Below are 25,855 nucleotides of genomic sequence, written 5' to 3'. Positions count from 1 at the left end.
ACTTCGTGTCTATCCTGGCTACAATACTGCGTTCACTATGCTGTTCGTCGTAACTTACCTCTATTCCTATTTTCTTATTCATTATTAATCCTATTCCTGCATTAAACCTAATTGAATTTGTGTTTATAACCCTGTGTTCACCCAACCTGAAGTCCTGCTTCTTTTGCCTTCGAACTTCACTAATTTAATGTGTCCATTTCCTTTTCTAAATTTTCTAAGAGAAATCTTCAGACATGTAAGTAACGTACACGAGCAGAGTGTTCATGACTGCTAGTGTCCATGATATATGTAAATAACCCATTAATCACAATGTATATAAATGAGCCAATGAAGAAAGTTGGAACCATCAGATGGTGTTTGCGGACGATGAAAATGTATCCACAGAATAGTAGCGAAAAGCAGGAAGATCTATAGATAATCGTCACTTGGTGGAGAAACGACCAACTGTGTGTAGTTATACGGGGACAATCATTATTGTTTGATTAGACTATTGCCAAACAATCATCTGAAACAAACACGTTAGTACCTGAAATTTTGGTACGGAAACATTTGAAATAGAACCATATTATATACATGTGGTGTTCTTTCTAAGAGTCGCCAGGTGCATTTTCTGTGACTTTTCGGCAGATATTTGCAGTTTCGTTTTTTCAGTGTCTGTCTACAGTCAAATACTACTCATGACGTCCTTCATGCGACGTCCAGTTTCGACGGAAAGCGTCGGTTTGTTTCCCGTTAGAAACAAAACTAGTGTTGAAGCGGAATTTTATACGACCACGCTATAGAATGGTTCGAAATTAGTCTAGAGTGATAACCGTTGTTTGATATATGTTAACAGGGACAGTAGATCCAGAAAAACCACCAGGAGCGATTGAGCAGCGCTACTGCGTGGTGGTAGAATTTAGCGTGGGCTAGAGCGATGCTTTTCCTACTGGAGTACCTATCTCTGTGTTTTACTGGCCCTAATAAAACATATCGATAAAACAAATGTCGCTCGAGGCTAATTTGGCGCCACACTGTCGAATGGAAAGTAAAATTCCTCTTTAAAAAATATTATGTTCATAATGGCAAAGAGGCAGAAGCCTTACGTCCAAAATAGAAGTTGCATGATCGACGAGATGGGCAGTATGTGTTTTGGCTGACTCCAACACAGTTTGCAGCAATAAAATTTCAGTAATCTGCTGAAACAGTGGAGAAAGGCACTTGTTGGCTCTTAGGAGTGATACCCATTTATACACTGATGGCACAAAACATTATGGCCACCTAGTTAACAGCTTGTTTGACAGTCTTCTGAAAGAAATACATCACTGATTCTGCGTACCAAGGACCCGATAGTTTTTTGGTAGGGTCGTGGAGGTATTCTGCACTAAATGTTTATGCACAGCTCATGTAAATCACGTAAATAACTGGTGGCTGATTTGGGAATGGAGTAAGCGATAGCAGCTCGTAGGGGTTCCGTAGGATATATATCAGGCGAACTGAGAGCAACCTATAGGCGTTACATAGAATTCACATCAGGCGAATTTAGCCATCCACGTGAGTTCACTGCAATTCTCCTGAAACCTCTGTAACAACGTTCTGACTTCGAGACGCGGACAATTATGCTGATGATAGATGACATTGCACTCGGTGAAGACCTCAACCATAAAGGAATGCAGATAGTTCGCAGGATTCAGAGTCCTTCCATAGACGCTCACGACAGTAGCACGTGAACAGTCGACCAGCTCCGCTGCTTTCGAGGTAGTCGATCACAGGCTCTGCATAATAATAATAGTATGATCTTTGTTAAAGTGCCTAATCTCAATGGATTTCCATATTTGCAGCCCGTATCCTCGCTAAGGTGCTCATCCCGTCCGCATGTGCTCCACTTACATAATTTCGTAGCCGCATCACGTGACCGCATCTCCAGTATTTGACACACACAGTTGCGGTGGGCAGTGATCATAATGTTCTGGCTTATCAGTGTATATACACGGTGTCTGTAATTAATGTTCCAGTTACATGCGGTGCAGAAAGAGCACCACTGCAGAGAACGACGTCAAATTTGATCAGTATGTTAGTGACGCGGGAAAATGTAATGGAACAAAGACTGACGAAATATTTACAAAATATCTTCCACTGTAAACGCCAGAATAAGGACACCAACTGAAGAGTGGCACACAGCTGTTCCTCAGTTTCCGTCTGTGACGCCCAACGTAACTGTCTCCATGCAAGACCCCGCCCGGCAGGTAGAGTTATTTCACAAGAACAGTGACTGTGCACTAGTAACCCCGCAGGAGATCAGGACACTAAATGGTATAAAAACAGGGATTGGTCCGATGTCCCCCTAAAAGTTTGTAGAAAATGGTTACAAAATTGGAAAAGACGGGTTCTTTTGAAGTGCAGTCAGGCAAAGGGAGGAAGGCAGTTGAAGTGACGAGTGTCGAAAATGTGGTCACACAATTGCAGAAGGGTTCGAGCGGTTGTGTGCAAACACGCAGGGCATGGAGAATTCCCAAATGTTGGAGATGTCAGCGAGCACAGTGCATAAAATCCTACGAAAAGTCCTGCATTACTATTCATACGAAACCACCCATGCTGAGGAGATGCTTTCAGCTGACCTGTCAGCAAGATAAACGTTCGCTACGGAATCTCTTGCTCGAATGGCAGCAGACAATGAATGGTTATGGAACAATCGCCCATTTCCATGGGCAATGAAAGCCCTCACGCACATCAGTCCATACCGTTGTGCAAAGGTGTCGGTGTTGTGCGGTTGAAGGCATCGCTTACCGTTGGGCCGTTTTTTTCGACGAGGTCTGTGGTTCCTATATCCTGTACCGTCACTGGTGAGCACTATGAGAGTTATTAGGGCACCAATGCCAGTTCCAGCTCTTAAAAAGCGAGGATGTGTGACTTGGATAATTTTTATACAAGATGGCGCTCCTTAGCACATAGCACAGCCAATCAAGTGGGTGCTGCGGAGGCATTTCAGAAATGCTAGAAATGTCAGTCGCCCATCCAGATCACATGATCTTAACCTGAGTCTGACGACGACAAGAAAACATTGTAATTTTGTTTTTTATGTAGTTTTCGGCGTCAGGAAAATTAAACATTAATATCATTTTGCTTGCCGTTTTTGATCTGAGCACAATTAAGAATGGATTTTTCCCACCTAACGTGGTGCGGCGTTGCCATGTTGGATGGGCTTACGTAACTAACAGTGCCACAACTGTTGCTGCCGGATTTGTGTCGTCATGGACGCTGAGCAGCACGGAGGGTATGATGTACAACTCAAGCCATAGCCGTCGTACACCGACTCATCTGTCATTTACAGCTGACATCATTTACACTAACAGGTTTACGGTACCATCTATTTATAAACTTCCCGTTAATTTTCTTCCCATGACGTTCCCCCTTCGTCAGTAACACGCTGTTCAGATTTGACGTCATTCTAAGCACTAATTCTCTTTGCATCGTGATTCTGAGTTAAAATTATTATCGGGACCAGAACATACAGTGCCCCACTCTTGAATTACTGCCAGAAGATATTTACAGTGCAGGTAAGGCACACTCAGCATCAATATTTGTGCTGATGATGACGAGGGAGCTAAGAAATATATGTAAAACTCAGGAATATAGGTGCAGGTTCAACCAAACTTACCATATGGATAAAATTATGGGTGTGTTAGGACCCTGCTTGGAATTATTTGAGTGGTGATAGGAAAAGGGATGGAAGAGGGTAGCATGCATCTGTAGCTCTGGTACACATCACAATTTACTATTCCATTGCACAATGAGAAAGTCGATGTCACTACAAAATGGACGATGCTTTTAGTTCACTTTTGGGTCAGATTCCACCTAATGGGGAATGTTTCAGGACATGGAAACTATAAAGTACTAATAGGTTTTCAAAGCGTCAAATTACACTTCCCTAAAGATACTAGGCTGATTTTGACTGTTCCAACAACATTCCAGTTCAAGTTTAAATAAGTAAGCACGCAACTACATGTAACTCTTGTAGATGGAACGTCGTTACATAAAAATATTATGTGGAAAAACTATTTTTCCTTATAGAATTCCAGTTACAGTCATCTAGATGTTGTAAAGGAACCTTAGTAGGTACAATTTCGATGAGGAAGGTGTGGTGTCACTGCCAGACACCACACTTCTAGGTGGTAGCCTTTAAATCGGCCGCGGTCCGTTAGTATAAGTCGGACCCGCGTGTCGCCACTATCAGTGATTGCAGACCGAGCGCCGCCACACGGCAGGTCTAGTCTAGAGAGACTCCCTAGCACTCGCCCCAGTTGTACAGATGACTTTGCTAGAGATGGTTCACTGACTACAGACGCTCTCATTTGCAGAGACGACAATTTGGCATATCCTTCAGCTACGTCATTTGCTACGACCTAGCAAGGCGCCATATTCAGTTACTATAATCTGAACAGATAATATTGTGAATCACGTACCGTCAAGAGCGACGTTCATCATAAATGGATTAAAGTTAAGTATGAACTAGCTATGCCCGCTTTCTGAATTCTAATTCCTTGTGATGTTCAGACCTCCCGTCAGTATAGCCCTCCCGTCCTCACGTCAGTCTGCGTGAGCTAAACGCGTTCATTTCGGCCTCCTCTAGTAACACGGTGTTGGCGCTTCTGCCAAACCAACAGAAGACGATTTCAGAAATTTACTGTTTGGGTGTAATATGTGTGAAGATCGGATCACTTTCAAAATTTCCTTTTCACGGTTCTCAAACTGAGAAGTGGGCCTGTCGTCCCTGTAGCAGTTATGACGTCATACCGGACTACGGCAACAGCTGTGAGGTATTGGCACATTCTCAACTGTGAGGCACTTCATAGACGCACCACAACCTCTACTTCAAAGAGGACGAACTTCGTCACCTGGAAGGCTATCCGACGACGAGTACTGCACACGCGGGCCCCTGTAGAGCGTACAGGTCACAACCAGTTGTTTCCGCCGTATGTGTACCGTGAAGAGGGAGCTTTTAAACTGATCCGATCTACAAACCTATTTTACATCAAAACGGTACATTTCCTGACGTGGATTCCTGACTAAACATTTATCTAGTAAGTGCAGTCTACAACCCTAGCAGCTTTAAAAAGGAATTGAGAAAGACCCTGTATAGTGGTGTTTTAGTTCAGTCATGTGCACTGTGTTTCTAACAGCTTGCCGTAGTGTTACACTGTCTACATTTACTTCAGTGGACTTAATTTCTGAAAATAAAGTGGGCGTCCTTTCCAGTGTTCAAATTTCAAACCTAACTTGTTAAGGGACCCAATAAATAATGGCTTGTATCTCCTACAGTAAGTCACGATGCTACTACACATACCTCTGAAGCACAACTCTGTAATTCACAGTAAGTGCCTAGCTGATGCTGGTGCTTTCAGACTATTTCTCTACCACTCCACTCTCAAAAACCATGCGGGAGTAGCGAACACTTAAATCCTTCCGTGCGAGCTCTGATTTCTCTTACCATAGTATCATTATTGTTTCTCCTAGTGTAGGTAAGCGTCAACAAAACATTTTCTCTACTACAGAAACGCCTGTGCTGATATTCCCGCAGATACGCCTCTGTCCTATGTACGGTCATTTGCAAAGTGGACCACTAAGTGCATTGAAGTTGGCGGCACAACGCCTGAACACTTACTGTAATTGGAAAAGTAAGGTAGCGTTCGCCTCTAGCCACGGCCACACTGTTCGATATGTCGGAGGACTACAATGTTGCGAGTGGAGATTTTAATTAGAAGTTATCAAATACTGGCCTGTCCTACCCTCTTAGCATGGAGGTGGGATCCCAAGTGCCATTGGATATTCAAGGGTCATTCAGCAGGATGTCATAAATTACGATTGTGTACCCATTTCTATTCCTCCGATCACAGCGCCATCTGTGGTGAAACGAGGAAAATGCTTGTTAGTAGGTTTTGCCTTAGAATCATAACTTGCAATAAGAAACAGGGATTCCATTGAACATTTCAAAGCTGCCCACCGCCACCCATGCAAGGGGTGTGTTAGGGTGTCAAGTGAGGTGTCACTGGATTCTGTCTGCGAAACAAATAAATTGGAATTACAGCTTTTCTTGATCCGATGTGAAGTCTTCGAGATATTTCAATGTCATCAGTTAAAATGTATGCTGGTAACTGGTTTGAGCTATTAACCATCAGAGTGCCGCCAAGTGAGGTACCAACTTACTTTCAATCCATGTTGACAGTAAACAGATGGTTTGGTGGTAAATCACTGAAATTGATTACCAGTGAATAAAATTTAGAATTGCAATTTTAGACTTTTAATTACGTCGTAGTGGAAACTATAGTCGACTGTGCTACCGACGTTGTGGTAAAATTTATGACAATAGCTTACGTCCCTCTCTCACACACTCGCGTTCTACGGCAGGAATTGGAAATGTTCGTGCTCACCAAACAGCTCCTCGCTGGTCCCGGCAGTGCCTCCAAGCTCGTTCGGTACAAATTCCCGAGGCACGTGGTCGAACAACGTGTCTTTTCCAGCGCGGTGAATGAGTATCTGCGGAAATCGAAGCAAATATTCTGCCTCAGCATTCACATTCAAGCTGCTCACTACCACTTTACACCAAAAATTTTAATGATACTGTACTCTTTTCCAGTCTGATTTCAAGAGCATTGTCATTGTGTGCTACTTACCCTTTTCACTAGCTTAGCAGGCATCAGGACTTTCACCACAGCAACAAGTTTGTCCACCAGCGCCGGAGCATTTACGAGATGTATTCTCTTGACGCTTCGGTTATATATCGTCTTCACATTCACCAAAAAAAGAAGATCAATTATTGTGGACTGTACCAAAATTATTACTAGACTTAGAATTGTACTTATAGAATAATACTTTTAAGAGAAATACAAAAAAAGGGTGTATTAGCCAACGGCGACGGAATACAGTAGATGACGAATGGGTAGCTTTGAAAGATAAAATTTTGAGGTCAGCAGAGCATCAAATGAGTAAAACGACAAGACAACTAGAAATCCCTGGATACCGCAGGAAGTTTTAATGTGACTGATGAAAGGAGAAAACATAAAAATGCAGCAAAAAACTGCAGAAAATAAATACAAACTTCTAAATAATTAGATTGACACGTAGTGCTAAATGCTAAGCAGGAATAGCTCCAAGAGAAACATAAGGATACAGAAACATGTATCACTATGGAAAAGTTAGATACCACCGATAAGTAGATAAACTGGCCATTGGAGAACAGGGAAGCAGCTGCATTAATATCAAGGGCACAGATGGGAAAACCAGCAATCAGCAAGTAAGGGAAAACTAAAAGTGGGAAGGAGGATATAAAGGGGCGATACACGGGAAGTAAATTTAAAGGCAATATTATAGAATTGGAGGAAGATGTAGATGGAGATGGGATGGGAGATATGACACGGCGAGAAGAAACCGACAGAGCACTGAAAGGCCTAATTCGAAAACAAGCACCGCCAGTAGAGGACATTCCGTCAGAATTATTGATATATTTGAGAGAGCTAGCCGTGACCAACTATCCTATCTGGTATGCAAGACCTACGATGTAGACGAAATACCTTCAGCCTTCAAGAACAGTGTAATAACTCCGATTCCCAAGGAAACAGCTGCTGACTAATGACATTTTACCGAACTACCAGTTTAATAAGTCATGGCTGTAAAATACTAACACAAATTCTTTATAGAACAATGGACAAACTGGCACAAGTACACTTCCGAAAAGACCAGTTTGGGTTGTGGAGACATGCAAGAAAACGCTGACCAGTACGTGACCCTATGACTTCTCTTAAGAGTTACGTTAAGGAAAGGCAAACATACGTTAATTACATTTGCAGACTTAGAGAAAGCTTTTGATAATTTTGACTGGAATACTCTCTTTGAAATTCCGAAAGAACCAGGTGTAAAATGCAGGAAGTGAAAGGCTGTTTACAGAAATCAGTTGGCAGTTGTAAGAAGGGAGGAAGAGGAAGGCAGTGGTTCAGTAGCGAATGTGACAGGGTTGCAACCTTTCGTTACTGTTATTCAAGGTATACGTTGAGCAAGCAGTAAAGGAAAACAAAGAAATTTTAGGAGAAGGAATTAAAGGTCGGGAAAAAAAAAGATTTGCGAAGACAATGTAATTCTGTCACAGACAGCAAAGGACTTGGAAGGGCAATTGAACGGAATGGCAGTGTCTTGAAAGGAAGAAATAAGATAAACGTTAACAGAAGCAAAAAAAAAGTGTAATGGAAGGTAGTTGAATTAAATGAGGCAATGATGAGGAAATAAGGTTACAAAACGAGACATTAAATAGAGTAGATGAATTTTGCTATTTGGGGCTTAAAATAACTGATGATAGCCCAAGTAGAGAGGAAATAAAATGTAGACTCCCAATACCAAGAAAACTGTTTGTGAAGAAGAGAAATTTGTTGACATAGAAGAGAGATTTAAGTGTTGGGAAGTTTTTTCATGAAGTATTTATATGGAGTGTAATCATGTATGGAGGTGAAACATATATGACCAACAGTTTGGACAAAAAGAGAATAGAAACTTTTCAAACGTGGTGCTACAGAAGAATGCTAGAATGCTAAAGATTGGATGGGTAGATCATGTGTCTAATGAGGAGATCATGATAAGTATTGGAGAGAATAGAAATTTGTAGCACAAGTTGACTAAAAGAAGGGATTGCTCGACGGGGCACATTCTGAGACTTTAGTACTAAAGGTAAATGTGGGAGTTCAAGTATAGTATGGAGTCCAAGAGAGGAAGAAAGTAAACAGGTTCATAGCGATGTGGGCTGCAGTAGTTGTTGGTAGATGAATAGACGAGGACAGGATAGAGTAGAATGGACAGCTGCAACAAATAGGTCTTCGAAGTGGGGAACACAACATGAACATAATGATGGACAGTGAATTCAGGGATTTGAATTCACGGAATTATGACGTGCACTGCAGGTACAGAGTATTATAATTATTATTATCATTATTTTAGAAGAATACATGTGAATTGCATTTAACTTTCTTGGTAGTTTGTAATTAATTATGTGGTAATATGGACCTGTTGTTATAAGTTTGAAGAATAATTTAGAGTGCAACAATATTTTTTTGTCTGTACCAATAATTAAAGTTCCAGTTTCAAACCGCTGTCGAAAGGGAACCACTGCACAGAATGACCTAAAATTTGAACAGCATATTGTTGATGGAAGGGAAAAACGTTAACGAGTATTTGACCGATAGGTAACTATGTAAGCGTCGGAATATGAACCCAAGAGATGAGTGCGAGACGTCGAATCTGACTGTCTCTGTGAAGGATATCGCACTGCTGGTGTAGCTCTTTTATCGAAACTGTGACTGCGCCAGCAGTCCTGCAGAAGTTTCAGACACTCAACGGAATGAAGAAAGCATTGGTGAGATGTCTACTAATGACCTGGAGAAAATGGTTACAAAATTCGAAAACACAAGTTCTTCTTAAGTACAATGTGGCAGAGGGAGGAAAACAGTTGGTACATTTGTCGATGGTGTGGCCACAACACTGCCGAACATGTCGAGCGGATGGCCAAACGTTCACTATGCCCATGATCTCAGTGCATAACATTAAACGAAAAATCCTGCACTATTATCCTTATAAAATTACCCAGCAAGTTAAACGTTCGTTCTGGAATTTCTTGCTCACATGGATGTGGGCATTGTATGGTCATGGAACATTTTGTGGAGAGACGAAGCCCACAGTGGACATTTCAGTACGCACAATTGCAGAACATGGGCAAAAGAAAATCCGTACACACATTAACAGGTACTATTTCATTCTGCACAATTGACGATTCGTGAAGGTTGACAGCACCGTTCATCGCAGGGCGTATTTTTCCGAGGAGATAAGTCATGTTACCTATGCCGTTACTGGTTAAAGCGGTAAAAGTTTTTCCGCACCAGCTTCGTTTCAACCTTTCAACAGCGTGGATACGTGAGAAGAATCGTTTTTATGGAAGATGGCGTCCCTCCGCAGGTTGCACGGCCCATGAAGTAGCTGCTCGAGAGGGATTTTGTAAATGCTAAAATTATCAGCCGTCATTTCCCTGTAGCCTGGTTGCCCAGATCACCTGAACTTAATCCGTGTCAATTCTGGCTGTTGGGTTATCTGAGTGGTGTTGTGTTCAGTGCTCTAATTACAAACGTACCCACATCTAAGAGGCGTACTGTGCATTGCATTCTGATCGCGAACCCCGAGACACTCCAGTGTGTTGTGGATGACGCTGTTCCTCGATTTCAACTTGTGGCACAAAACGGTGTACAGTATACTGAACGTTTCTAGCACCAGTCACACGAAAGTTAGAAACCACTGTAATTTTGTTTTTCGAGGGGAGTTTGGTCCTAGGACAGTTAAAAACCGATGTAATTTTGCTTTTTACGCGGTGTTTGGTCTCAGAACAATTAAAAAGCGATTTTTCCCATCTGATATTTTACGATCTTGCCGTAGCGCATGGGCTTACCTAACTACTGTTCAAAATTTATTTATTTATTTATTTATTTTGATTCCATGACGTTTCTTCTGAGTCAGCAATATTCTGTTCAAATGTGATGCAATTTTGAGGAGTGGATCTTTTCCTACACTTCTTTGAATCTGGAACTTTAATTAGGGAAACCCTGTAAATGGGTGTCTGTGTGTGTGTGTGTGTGTGTGTGTGTGTGTGTGTGTGTGTGTGTGTGTGTGTGTGTGTGTGAAGGGGAGAATTATACGTTCTTCCTCTCCAAAGACGCACGTACATTGCAACTTTTCCCATCTAAAAAATGTCCCCGAGGAACTCGAAATTTGTGTCTCATGGTTCGCTAATTCTCTGGGTATTTCTCCAGGAGATCTCGCTGTCTACAGATAATGATCTTGGTGGAAGACCTTAAGGAGTCTGATTAGTGATTACAGTGAAACATACGCGTTGGTGTCTTTATTGCAACGTTTGGTACCAGATCTTAATAATGCCCCATGATGAAACGCATTATAAAGTTTCAGCGACTGGGTCAGACACACCGGCCAGAACTTAGAAGGAGGGGGTACGATTATGGTAAACTGAAAGACTCTGTTAGCGTATCGGATCTGAAGGAAAGTATAATTTACAGTGGATTTAGTACTGACCGTATAAATAGAAACAGTTTTTCGAGCTAGACTGCTCCCGAATGCCAGAATGTGGGACATGGCCAAGTGCTTCAGATCGACGATCAGAATATTGCCAAGAGCATAGTCAAGTGCCAGCATAGTTTCTGTGGCGATGATCACGTGCTTGCAGATAGCTTCGACGTCGATCTCCTTTGTTGACGGCATGAACACGATCGTTGTTACGCGGAAGCCATCTGGCGTCAGCTGAGGGATTCCGTAGAACATCCTGCAAGAGAAACACAGTGACTATCACTGGTCTACATACAAACCAAGAAAGGTGTAGCTACGTGATGCAGATATCGTGTCTGTCTCTAAACCGAGAGGTCTGAGTGCAAAAATTAGTCACCCCTAGGAGATACCACGCTAATACCTTGGAACATCGTCTGTTGCCTCGATAATGGTCTCAACTGGACGACGATGGCCGGCCGCTGTGGTCGAGCGGTTCTAGGCGCTTCAGTCCGGAACCGCGCTGCTGCTACGGTCGCAGGTTCCAATCCTGTCTCGGGCATGGATGTGTGTGATGTCTTTAGGTTAGTTAGGTTTAAGTAGTTCTAAGTCTAGGGAACTGATGACCTCAGATGTTAAGTCCCATAGAGCTTAGAGCCATTTGAACCACTTGGGCGACGAAGAAAGCTAAAAAATTCTTTCTGGTATGGCGTTTCCAGCTGAGGCCATTAATGGTGTGCTTCAGGATGTTCAACCGATTTGTTATTTCCATTTTACGCACAATATTTTGATGCTCATCCAATCCCCTTCTTCGGATATCGTATATCTGGGGCAATGCGAACACCAAATTCGCAACTTTACTCTCATTGTACACCACCAGAATCAGTTGCGTCTCCGGTAAACGCGCATTATACTCAGCAACGATGCAATATCTCGCATACGATAGTCACACTTTCCGAATTCTTCGAGTTAATCGCGGGAAAGTTCGATGATTGTTTCGTTGAAGTTTATAGGCACGTTCTGAGGTCAACTTAATTCTTTTCCAACTGGAAACATTGTGAACCAACCTATGGCATGGCGATGGGAAATTGTTACTGCATGTCAGGGCGCATTTACACATATCAAAACATTGAAGAAAAAGCTCTAAAATCCGCCAAGGCCAACCCTACGTGTTCGTATTGGTACACTGATGACACGTCAAATATCTCGTACAGTTGCTGGATTATTTGTACACTGTCCAACCTTCTAATAATCCATGGCATAACTTAAAAAAGCGCTACCTTTCGTCGACGTGTTATTTAAGGCAAAACTGGCGGAATGGATGGGTGCGAGTGTATGTGAATAACCACGTACACTGACTTCTGTCCCCATGCTTTGGGTGATAAGCATCCGTCACAACATTCAGTGGTGCCTCCATGTCGACACCATCTTACAGTGCTGATTCGATACAATCCACTGCCTCATACAGACCACCTAACTTTCTAGACCTGCGTCAGCGGTGGAGCGACCAGTGAGCTTTCTTAAGGAGCGGATGATCTTTTATCTGGTGAGCTTAGATCACTATGCTTAATTATATAACTATGACCAGTAGCTGCAAAGAATATCAACAAAGCGCGTAACATGTACGACGTATATTTATATAATTGAGTAATTTTATTTTCTAGTTATTCCTTAATTCTTCTACTAGCTAAGTACTCGGCGCTACGCGGATAGATATAAGGGCGATAAATAATTTTCCTTTCGAAGGGTTTTCTCAACACCTTGCCCATACGTCAGTGCTTGTATACCCACATCGGAGTCACGCTGGCTTGCATATAGGCTGTAGCAACGACCTCAAACCAAATCTTTTTGATCGAGCCTTATACGTATTCCAGTCTTCTGTTAGTCCATGCCCTCCTTCACTGTCCAATACCCCCGCCCCCCTTTCTCCCACCCACTCTTCGTGCCCGTCTCCTCTGTCCCCTCTCTCTGTCCATATCTTCGTCCCCTCTCTGCCCCTCTCCTCTTCTGGTTTACAGCAGACTATGTATTTTTGTTTCAGGCAAAGTGACACGCTCTCGCAATGTGATCTCCTAGAGCAAACTGCAAGACATGCTTCACTGCACAAAGGAATCAAACAAACAAATAACGCCGGAATCAATAACCGTTCCCAAAATTCTTTCCTATTTTCTGCGATAATTTCCCTCAAGGACATAGTTTTGTAAGAGCTAGTAGTAATCGGAGAAGATTACGTCACTTCGTCTTCCCTCGATAACGCATCGTCGCTAACGGCGCGTTTGTTATCCGAGAAGAACAAACGATCATTTAAGAAATATATTTTAAGTGACAACCACAAGACACCACCAGACACACACACAATTACTTTATTTTGACTTCACCAGTTCTTGAAATCTGCTCTCACAAGTACATGAATTCACATGAAGTTAGTTCATGGCTTTCTTCGCAAAGTTTTTAAAGGGACCCAGTTCAGTGTGAAGCGGCTGAAGGCACACATTTTCGGGGTCAGAAGCATTAACCACCTTCGTCTGCCAAGGTACTAGTCTATCCAAAGCAGGCATTTTTTTCCAGTAATGGTTCCTTGTTTTCAACTTCTGCTGTGTCACTCGCACAGAAAGTAGCAGTCCTACATGCCGAGAAAAAACCGTTAATACCTTTAACCTCCACTTATACGCCACAAGTATTTGTAATGGAGAATTTACATCTGTGCGGATGCACAATCCAGAGGCATACGCAACTTTGCACCGGTGTATGCGACTCCTTGCCTCTTCGTGCAATGGCTGCATGCACCTAGCGCACACGGGAATTCGCACAGGTGTAAAAGCATCTTAACACTGGACAAGCACGAGCAGCAGTGTAAAGCTCTCATATGTCTCCATCAGATTAACTGAGTAAGCAGAGATGTGGCCGAGCGGTTCTAGGCGCTTCAGTCTGCAACCGCGCGACCGCTACAGTCGCAGGTTCGAATCCTGCCTCGGGCAAGGATGTATGTGTGATGTCCTTAGGTTAGTTAGGTTTAAGAAGTTCTAAGTTCTAGGGGACTGATGGCCTCAGGTTTTAAGTCCCATAGTCCTCAGAGCCATATTATCATAAGCAGACGGAACGGAAGGAAATTTGTTCCCGTTGGGGACAAGCAGTGCTGCTAACTTTCCCGGAATCTATGAACACCCACGACTCATTTATAATGGAATTATTGCTAAGAGTTGCCATAACTAACTCGGTATCATTACCAAAAACTTTGGAGAAGAGTTAAGAAAGAAAACACTTTTTTATCGAAAAGGACATGTTTACATCATTTTAATCATGAAGCTAATAGTTCAGCCTCATGCTTTGACATATTTAAATCAAGAAAACGAGAGTTGACATCCCTTTTAGACAAGAGGCGTAAGTCATTTGATTTGTAATGGTCTTGAAATATTACTTACGGGTGCATATCTCCTTCGCTGAATCCTTCACTTTCCTCACTGTATTCGCCTTCACTGTCACATTCTCAGAACTCATTGATTCAGCAATTATTCACGATGGGCTACGACAAATTTAGAATATTGCATGGTTTTCCTTGTTTCACGGTGATTGCATCTAGTTTTGTTATACGAAAATAATAACTCATTATGTGATTCATTGGATCCCTCGCAATTAGGGGAACAACGGAGGACACTTATACTATGTGCTTAAAAGTATCCGGACACCTGGCTGAAAATGACTTACAAGTTCGACGTGCCCTCCATCGGTAATGCTGGAATTTTATATAGTGTTGGCCCACCCTTAGCCTTGATGAAAGCTTCCTTTCTCGCAGGCATACGTTCGAACAAGTGCTGTAAGGTTTCTTGGGGAATGGCAGCCCATTCTTCACGGAGTGCTGCACTGAGGAGAATTATCGATGTCGGTCGGTGAGGCCTGGCACGAAGTCGGCTTTCCAAAATATCCTAAAGATGTTCTATAGGGTTCAGGTCAGGACACTGCCAAGACACTACATTACAGGGACGTTACTGTCTTGTAACCACTCAGCCACATGGCATGCATTATGAACAGGTGCTCGATCGTGTTGAAAGATGCAATCACCATCTCCGAAAGCTCTTCAACAGTGGGAAGCAAGAAGATGCTTAAAGCATCAATGTAGGCCTGTGTTGTAATAGCGCCACGCAATACAACAAGGGGTGCAAGTCCCCTCCATGAGAAACACGACCACACTATAACACAACCCCCTCCGAATTTTACTCTTCGCACTACATACGCTGGCACACGACGTTCACCGGGCATTCGCCGTACCCACACGCTGCCATCGGTTCGACACATTGTGCACCGTGAATCGTCACTCTACACAACATTTTTCCATTGTTCAATCGTCCAATGTTTACGCTACTTACACCAAACGAAGCGTCATTTGGCATTTACCGGCGTGATGTGTGGCTTATGAGCAGCCGCGCGACCATGAAATCCAAGTTTTCTACCTCCCGGCCAATTGTCATAGTATGTGCAGTAGATCCTGATGCAATTTGGAATTCCTGTGTGATGGTCTGGATAGATGTCTGCTATTACACATTACGACCCTCTTCAACTGTCGGCTGTCTCTGTCAGCAGACGAGGTCGCCCTGTACGCTTTTGTGCTGTACGTGTTCCTTCACGTTTCCACTTTACTATCACATCGGAAACAGTGGAACCAGGGATGTTTAGAAGTGTGGAAACCTCGCGTACAGATGTATGACAGAAGTGACACCCAATCACCTGACCACGTTCGAAGTCCGCAAGTTCCGTGGAGCGTCGCATTCTGCTCTCTCACGATGCCTAATGACTACTGAGGTCGCTGGTATGGCGCACATGGGATTGGATGTCAGCAAAATACACCTAATAAGAAAAACGTATGTTTTTGGGGATATTCGGATACTTTTGGTCACATAGTGTATATCGACGAGCATATTCTGCAAAGCACTGTGAACTTCGTGTCATAGCGTACTTGGCATGTTATGGATCTTGTCTTCCATTCACGTAGGGAGTGCGGGAAGAGCCACTGCTCTGCTGTCTCTGTGCATACTACGCTGATTTTATCTTCAAGGTCCTCTACGGGAGTGGTAAGTAAGGGGATACGCAGTTCCTTTTGAGTTTTTCACGTAATACTCGGTTCTGAAATATTTTAGGTTGGCTTTTCAGGATAATTTGCGTTTATTATGAATAGTCTGCTAATTTATGAACAAGCTTCTTTTCACTAGCCTTTCAGGAGTGTAGTGCATGGCGAACAGCAAATGTGAATATCCATATCTCATCCTGGTCACAGTCTCCCTCCTGAAAGAAAGGTCACATCACTTCTCTACAATGTCATTAAGTTTTCATTTTGATGATTTCAGACTTAATTCTTCAGAGATATGACAAAAAATTGATACATTTTACAAAACACAAATCCTTACTTACTTACAGCAGTAAGCTATTATTCGCAACAAATGTCAGAACTCTCAGAGGTGAGATATAGCAAGAAGTACAGTATGATTCTACATGTTCAAGCAAGATTCACCGGTATTTGTGTGACAAACCACCTTCATCTTGAAGAGAAGAATTCCTGAACTGAAGGTCAGGTGCAGCAACTCCTTGTACATATTTTGATTAGTTTTCGACAGTTAAACCTACAAAATATTACTGCCGTGAATTAGCTGCTCGCGACAGTATGGAATTCCGCCAGAAGTAACTGTTGGCGCTGGTGCAGCTGATGAGTCTTACAGGAGCAGGGGCGCTCATATTTTCTTAGTCTGGCGATTGCAGCGCCACGCCAAAATGAGATGCGGTTTTATGTCTAGTGGGTATGGAGTCGCGGCTGAGTAAAGGAAGTGACAACTACACGTAGACAGTGTCGGCAGCATGGACTAAAGCGGGTGAGACTTTCCATGGTGCTGGACAATGCATGGCGTGCTAACCGGTCTGTTCATATACCATATTTCCAGCCTACGGAATGGGAAAGCGATAGCAGGCACATGTACGTGGAGGACATGGTGGCCGCTTTCGTCATAAGAGGGGGCCACAGAGGACACGCTGTATCAAGAAAACCTGCAAGAAGTCAGCACATCTACCGAGTTCCTAAGAGGGCAGATCCAGGGAATGTAGCGTGGTCAGGATACAGATTTTGTTAGCTGCAGTGGGCGTCTTTCTATGACCGTTAAAGAAAATTTGCCGACGGTGATCAGTTCAAATCTTTGTACAGAAGAAACTATGACTGTCTGTATCAATTTGGATTCCGAAAGAGATCACAGTGCCACTACGCAAAGGCCGCTGAAGGGTCTAGTGAACTAAGGCTAAGACCTGCTGTTTTTATTTATCGTGGCTAGATCATCACCTGGTAGCCTTTGTTAGTGTGATCCGTTTTTAAGTGATTTTTTTTTTAATTATGATGCTGCTGCTTGACCTTATGTTCCGTTCCACACTGAACGCTGACGGCATTGTCATATCTTATTTTCAGTACGATGGAGCTCCTCCACCCTATGGCACCGGTGTCCGTGAATGGTTGGAGGAACAACTGACAGAAAAGTGGATTGGTTGCCGTGGTCCCGTGGACTGGCCGCCCAGGTCCCCTGACTTAACGCTCCTTGATTTTTATCTATGGGGACATCTTAAGCAGATAGTGTATTCTGAGAGCATCCTTGATTTGAGTCACCTAGAGGAACGCATGCAACACGCCTGTGACCAAATTGCAGAGACACTCTCCTCCGTGTGGAGTCACAGTGGTTGTGGCGACTGCGTTGCACGGGATGGACAACAAGTAGAACATATGTTGTAGCAGTCGGTATGAAGGTAATTTCCCACCTTTGAACATTAATAACCTCTAAACTGTACCAGATAGACAAAAACAAGTTACACCACTAAATCCCAGAGCTCAAGCGAGTGTTATCTGATGTGTCATACAATCCCCTTCCCATTTAAAAAAAAGTGATTTGAATCCAAAATGGCCGATTTTAATATAGCGGCCATGAATGACATTCACACCAAAACTAGCGGCCCCAAATCAAACCTATGTTCCCATATCACATTTCAATTTTCCCTTTAATCTCCCAACTTATGAAGGTGTCCAAAGCGTTTTGACTCGCCCTGTATTTCATTCTGGGCCAAGAATTAATTATTGCCTTTTTTTTCTTTTCATGCTTTTACTGTTGATTATTCCTGGTGGTGATTTTTTCATGCTCCTTTTACTTTAAGGTTGAAAAATTTCAAAGGTGCAGTTTATTTTACTGATTCTTCTATTTCATGGGATATTAAGTTTGGCATTTTGAAAATCTGAGCGTTGAACTCCTTACTTATGTAACTCTATGTACGTCGTCGGAGTAATTGAGTCAGATTAATAAACATATTTATTAAATGTTAAGGATTCGCGCCCGCTCGTCTCCCAGCCACTTTTCACGCCCACTGTCTCTTGCGCACATATTTATGTACAGAACAGTAACTAGTATGCAGTGCTTTCAAGGATTTCAATAGATAGAACAGAGGGTGTCATAACAGACCAACAGGCAAGAACGGATTTCTGTTTCGAATTCATCACCCGCGACTTAACAAAGACACTAATCACAAACATGTTATCCACGAGTAAAACCACCTGTTGCAGACCCCGGTAGAATGCTGAACGGTGTATCTCTTGAGACATTCTTAAAATATTCGCTTATATCTATCAGCAGAGTGCTGACATTTATAAAGTTAATGTTCTAAAGCCGAGTCATAGAGATATTGTTCTTTTACGTTTAGTGACAAGTACTGAAATGACAGAATATAGACAGGGAATAATACTCACACAGTTTCGGTGCTCTGTCGGATGTTGCTATCTAGGGGATCTCTGTTCAGAAGCAGCTCAGGAAAGACGTTCTTTAAAGAAAAGTAGGCGTCCAGCGCCTTCTTTGTACGTTCTATCTTGCACTTGTAGATTATGTGCAGGCGCTCCAGTCGGTCGTCATCTGCGTGAAGGTGGAAAGCAACATGTCATTAGAGACAGAACTCTGAGCAGAAGCAATACGACTAGAGAATATTTTGAGTTTTACTATCATTCATCATTACTCTCAGGCCAATAACTTCACGAACAAAGTAAGAGCTTATGGACTATCAAACCAGCTGCGCGATTGGATTGAAGAGTTTCTAGATAGCAGAACGCAGCTGGTCATTCTCAATGGAGGACGTCTTCCGAAGTAAAGTGTGATTTCAGGTGTGCCGCAGGGGAGTGTTGTAGGACCGTTGCTATTCACAGTATATACAAATGACGTTGTGGACAACATCGCAAGTTCACTGAGGCTATCTGCGGATGATGCTGTAGTATATCGAGAGGTTGTGACAATGGAAAAGTGTACTGAAATGCACGAGGATCTGCAACGAATTGACGCATGGTGCAGGAGATGGCAATTGAATCTCAATGTAGATAAGTGTAATGTGCTGCGAATACATAGAAAGAAAGATACTTTATCATTTAGCTGCAACATAGTAGGTCAGTAACTCGTAGCAGTTAATTCCATAAATTATGTGGGAGTAGGCATTAGGAGTGATTTAAAATGGAATGACCATATATAATTAATCGTCGGTAAAGCAGACGCCAGACAGAGATTCATTGCAAGAGTCCTAAGGAAATGCAGTCCGAAAACAAAGGAAGTAGGTTACAGTACAAGTTCGCCCACTGCTTGTATACTGGTCACCGGTGTGGTATCCGTACCAGATAGGCTTGATAGAAGAGATAGAGAAGATCCAACGGAGAGCAGCGCGATTCGTTACAGAATCATTTAGTAATCGCGAAAGCGTTACGGAGATGATAGATAAACTCTGCAAGAGAGACGCTCAGTAGCTCGGTACGGGCTTTTGTTGAAGTTTCGAGAACATACCTTCACCGAGAACTCAAGCAGTATATTGCTTCCTCCTACGTATATCTCGCGAAGAGACCATGGGGATAAGATCAGAGAGATAAGGCCCACACGGAGGCATACCGACAATCTTTCTTTCCACGAACGATACGAGACTGGAATAGATGAGAGAACCGGTAGACGTACTCAAGGTACCCTCCGCCACACACCGTCAGGTGCTTGTGGAGTATGGATGTAGATGTAGATCAAGTTTAACCCCATCCATTCAAGACCTTTGTGATGAGGAATCATCCGACGTAATATAAATACAGAAAACTGCAACCAGTCACTGTTTTTAATTATATATTTATTTTTTAAACCGGTTTCAGAACTTTTTCAGGCTTTTCTTCAGATAGTGTACAGCAGGTTACAAGACTGTTTCAAAGTACAATTCTTCGGATTGTCTCTGGAACGAGAAGATGGAAAATGCTTTTATGTATCGCCATGTATACCGTTTATATGGCGATTGTAATCCGAGAATGAGATATATATTTACTGCGACTCTATGGGCTGCTTTGTTGTTAATACCCCCATTCAGCTTCCACTGCCATGGACAACTTATATCACATCACTCACATATATACAGTAGTTACGAAACTTTGCCACCGTCCAGTACGTGCAGTACAACCTGTGCTCGTTACAAAGGACTTCATACGAAAATATAACGTAATTTACGCAGAAACATTATATGTTTCCGTTTTCATCTAATAATAAGAGGAATCAAAACTGTCATTAACAGCAATGCCCAAAAACATTATAAATCATAAAAAACTAAAAGTAAAAAAGCTTCAGACGATTTGGGGTCTTATTTCTTTTCTTGCCTTAACATACACTGAAGAATCAAATAAATCGATATACCTGCATTTTATCGTGTATGACGGCCACGAGCACGCAGAAATGCCGCAACACGACGTGTCATGGACCCGACTAATGTCTGAATTACTGCCGGAGGGAATTGACACTATGAATCCTGCACGTCTGTCCACAAACCCGTAAGAATACGAAATGGTGGAGGACAGCACGTTGCAGGACATCCAAAATATCCTCCATAATGTTCATGTCTGAGGAGTTTGATGGCCAATGGAAGTGTTTAAACTCAGAAGAGTGTGTCTGGAACCACTCTGTAGCAATTCCGGACGTGTGGGGTGTCACATTGTCCTGCTGGAATTTCCCACGTCCGTCGGAATACGCAATGGGTATGAATGGATGCAGGTGATCAGAAAGGATGCTTATGTTCGTGTCACCTTTCATAGTCGTATCTAGACGTATCAGCGGTTCTACATCACTCCAACTGCACACGCCCTACACAATTACAGAGCATCTGCCAGCTTGAACAGTACCCTGGTGGAGGGCAGGGTCCAAGGATATTAAGGTTTTCTCCGTACCGGTACACGTCCATCCACTCGATATAATTTGAAACGAGACTCGTCCGACCACGCAACATGTTTCCAGTCAACAGTCCAATGCCGGCGTTGACGGGACGAGGCGGGTCGTAAATCCTTGTGTCGTGCAATCATCAACGGTATATGAGTGGGCCTTCGGCTCCTAAAGCCAATATCGATGGTGTTTCGTTGAATGGTTCGCACGCTGACACTTGTTATTGGTCCAGCATTGAAATCAGGTGCAATCTGCGGAAATGTAGCAGTTGTTTCACGTCGAACCATTCTCTCCAGTCGTGCTGGTCCCAAACTACCAGGTCTTTTTCCGGCCCCAGTGATGTTGGAGATTTGATGCTTTACCGGTTTCCTGATAATCACTCGTGAAACTGTCATACGGGAAAATCCCCATTTCATTTATAGCTCGGAGGTGCTGTGTCCCATCGCTCGTGCGCTGATTGTAACACGACATTCAGGCTCACTTAAATCTTGATAATCTCCCATTGTAGTAGCAGTAAACGACCGCAGCGCCGAATTCTGCCTGTTTACATACCTCTGTATTTGAATACGCATGGCTATACCAGTTTCTTTGGCCGTCAGTGTATAATACAGTTAATGTGTGGGCAAAAACTTCAATCAAAGATGGCGTGAACACGAAAGCCCAAAAATAAAATAAAATAAAGTGAAGTTATAGTATTTGCAGAGAACTGCAGCTGTTTGTATTTACATTTAAAATAACAACATGAATGAAAGTAGAAAAGCTGCTGACTTATGTCTGTTCTTACATTAACATTATTTGGAATATCAGTAAAAACAGATTCTTTTTGTAGCAGCTAAAGGTAATACGTATACAGGTACCGATTTATTTTAACAGTAGAGTGCTGGGACATTTACACATAGAGTACAGAATGTATTCTATGGTAGGATATTTAAAGTTATTTACGTTGAGACGGAAATCTAATAGTTAGGATGTAAAGAGAGGGAGAGAGGCTGGGACATTGTGTTACGTGTGCCTACGGGGGGTGGTAGTTGGTTGACTGATTTGCTGTTATAAACTATTAAGTCTTCAAAATTTTGAAGGAAAAAGTTGTTTCCTAAACCTACTGTTCTTTGAGTGGGTAGTCAGATGCTGTGTGTTGAAAAAGATTTCAGTTTCTGTAAGAATGTCAAGTGCCATGCCTTTGTTGGCTAGATGAAATGTTTGGAGGTTCCGTTCTATGCTGTTTATAGAATAACTGTTTTGGGCAGGATGTGTGACAAGGCTAGGTTCGTTCAGGGTTTTGAGGCGCAGCGCATCCACGTGCTCCTGAAGTCTTGTTGTGAAGCTTCTGCCAGATGGTCCAAAGAGCATAGACACTAGTTGCAAATGTGTTGGTATACAACTGACTTTTTATAGTGTTGCATAGTGGTATTGGTACTGTGCATAATTACCTTTGGTATTTTATTGTTTTTCAGGAAGATTATTCTTATAATAAGCTTGTTTTTATAGTAAAATTCTTAACTGATTCCTGAATTTATATTGCTTAAACAGTCACAGTTCTTAAACATCGGTAATGGGTAGATACAATTTAAGAACAAGTTCCAAAGCTATATGAAATCTGAGTACAGAACAGTGAGATCCGTTTCCAACCACACTGAGATTATTTTGTACAGAATTAAAATATGACAAAACGGAATGGATAATTATCTCTTGTGATACATCTCCAGAGTAATGATTACTACGAACATGTAGGAATTTAATGCGAAGCATTCGAATGAATTAGTAGAAGAATTTTTGTATGGAAAAAATGAGCACTGAATGCCCTTCTACATAGATTTTCTTCGTTTTTAGGTAATATCAGTTTATTATCGTTACCAGTTACGGTTATAAAGGGGTGAGTAACCTTGAGAAATATATATTACATTACAGATACAAGGCCAGATCTACCAAATACGGGCTTTCTCAGTAGACAAAGGACAAAGAACGAGTAATTTGAAAGCGCCGAAAATGATAATATCAGTATGTGAAAACCTTGAAACGAATATGGAAAATTAGGTTTAGGAGAGATGAAGAGACGGAAAGAGTATAAGGTCTTTCGATATTATAGAGAAAACGTATGGACTGAAGTTAACATTATTAAGAAACACAAGAAATTTGTGTACTACGTGTCCATATTGAGCAAAGAGCACAAACTTCGAAAGGAAAAAAGAACATGAGTCATCTTGATGCGAGAAGTCGCTCAACAACTACGTGGAAACCGGTAACGAAATACAGATAAATGTACACAATTGCTTTAATGAGGAAGCTGATGAAAAGTAATGAGGAAAATAACAAACCCTATTGACTAGTGGGAGAAACCTCAGATTAAACAATAAAACAAGGAATATATGTCACTGTTGTATAAAATAAGACAAACTGATTGAACGAACGCCTTACAAGTATCATCAGGAATAATAAATACTGCAGAAATTCACTAACACCACAGTACTATTGGAGAGATTCGTACGAGAAAAGTAGATGTAGAAACAAGAATATAGTAAAGTACTCGTCTAAACTACAGTAATAGCAGTAATTCTCTATGTCCTATACGTGAAGAAGTACGAGGACAACAGCCCTGCGCATATTTTCGTACAGCATTCCTAAATCCGGTATAAGCAGGAAGAACTAACAATACCGGTCCGGTACAGCGAAGGACATCAGGATTATGGACCAGTCCGTTTAGTTTACGTAGGTGGGCCATCGATACTGAAATTTTCATCCACCGAAATGAGCTGCTTCAGCATCACATTACGTAACCACGAATTGTATGTAACAAGATGTTTCCCCTAATGCTGTGAATTAAGTTTCTTAATACAAGTGGATTGACAGACGATACATAATCGTCACTTATTTCAAATAAAGCAGCGTTAGACGCGAGACACAGAATTTAAATTTCCACACATTTATGTATACAGAAAGTCAGACAGAAGCTCTATCTTCGTCACACAGTTAATAAATATGAGAAAGGACTGAGAAGCACATGCGTGCTTGCTGTTTAGACTTGTTTGATGTGGTCCGCCACCAATTCTTCTCCTGTGCCAACCTCCTCATCTCAAAGTAGCGCTACGTAGCCTACGTCCTAAATCATTTGCTGGATGTATTCTAATCTCTTTCTTTCTCGCGAATTTTGTACCCTCTACAGGTCTCTCTATAGCCATGAAAGTTATTCCCTGATATCTTAGCCGATTTCCATCTTTCAGTCCATTCTGCGTGTCAGTGTTATCCATATATTCCTTTCCTCTCCGTATTTGAACAGAACAGCCTCATTCCTTGTCTTATGAGTCCACCTAATTGTCAACATTTGTCTGTCTCAAAAGCTTCGATTTTCTTCATTTCCGATTTTTCCAAAGTCCATGATTCACTACCATACAATGCTGTACTCCAAACGTACGTTCTCAGAAATTTCTTCCTGAAATTAAGGCCTATGACCGATTCTAGAAGACATTTCTATGCCAAGAATTCCGTTTCTGCCATTGCTAGTCTGCTTTTGACGTCCTCCTTCCCCATGATGCGTTATTTTACTGCCTAGGTAGCAGAATCCCTTAGTTTCCTCTGCACCGTGACCGTCGGTCCAGATGTTAAGTTTATCGATGTTCTCATTTCTGCTGCTTCTCATTGCTTTTGTCTTTTTTTGATTTACTCTCAGTCCATATCCTGTACTCATGAGAATGTTCATCCCATTCAACCCGTTCTGTAATTCTTCCTCAATTTCACTGCGGATTGCAATGTCATTCGCCAATCTTATTATTGATATCATCTCACCTCGAATTCTAACTCCACTATGGCCACTATCTTTTATTTCCATCATCGCTTCTTCATTGTATACATTGAACGGCAGGGGCGAAAGACCATGTCAGTGTATAACACCCTTTTTAGTTCGAGCATCCGTTCGTGGTCTTCCACTCTTATTGTTCTCCGTTTGCTCGTGTACATGTTGTACATTATCCGTCTCTCCGTATAGTCTACCCACACTTCCATCAGAATTTGGAATATCTGAAACTATTTGAAACTGTCGAACGCTTTTGCCACTTCGACGAATGCTAAGAACGTGTTTTGATTTACCGGTACATTTAGTCTCTCTTCCATTATCAGCCGCAACTTCAGAACTGTCTCTTTCGTGCCTTTACCTTTCCTAAGGTGAAACTGATCGTCATCTAACATATCCTCAATTTTCTTTTCCATTCTTCTGCATATTACTATCATCACCAGCATGGATGCATGAGCGGTTAAGCGATAATTCTCGTAGTTGTCAGCTCTTGCAGTTTTTTGAATTGTGTGGATCATTTTCTTCCGAAAGTCATATGATATATAGTCAGACTCATACATTCGATACACCACTGTGAACATTAGATTTTTGTCACTAGCCTCTATTATTTTAGATATTCTGATGGAGTGATATAAATCTTCTTTGCCTTATTTAATCTTAAGATCTCCAAAGCTCTCTTAAACCTTGATTCTAATACTGAATCCCCTATCTCTTCTAAATACACTCATGTATTTCTACCACATCAGACAAGTCTCTCTCTTACAGAGACGTTTAATGTACTCTTTCTACC

General features: G+C 42.1%; 1 protein-coding gene across 1 annotated transcript in view; it reads right to left on the bottom strand.

The window, feature by feature from the left end:
- The window catches only part of LOC126267260 (clavesin-2-like), a 72,875-nt gene that overhangs the window by 15,903 nt on the left and 31,117 nt on the right, over positions 1–25,855 (bottom strand). Inside the window, exons 3-6 of the mRNA XM_049972325.1 lie at positions 18,818–18,977; positions 11,092–11,338; positions 6,651–6,761; positions 6,408–6,513 (exon numbers count right to left, since the gene is read on the bottom strand). Coding sequence (XP_049828282.1) covers positions 6,408–6,513; positions 6,651–6,761; positions 11,092–11,338; positions 18,818–18,977 — 624 coding nt within the window. The remainder of the gene's footprint in view (positions 1–6,407; positions 6,514–6,650; positions 6,762–11,091; positions 11,339–18,817; positions 18,978–25,855) is intronic.

This window comes from Schistocerca gregaria, chromosome 4 (assembly GCF_023897955.1).
Source record: "Schistocerca gregaria isolate iqSchGreg1 chromosome 4, iqSchGreg1.2, whole genome shotgun sequence".
Classification (NCBI taxonomy): domain Eukaryota; kingdom Metazoa; phylum Arthropoda; class Insecta; order Orthoptera; family Acrididae; genus Schistocerca; species Schistocerca gregaria.
Note: the sequence above shows the minus strand (reverse complement) of the source record. Positions and strands in the feature narration are given on the sequence as shown.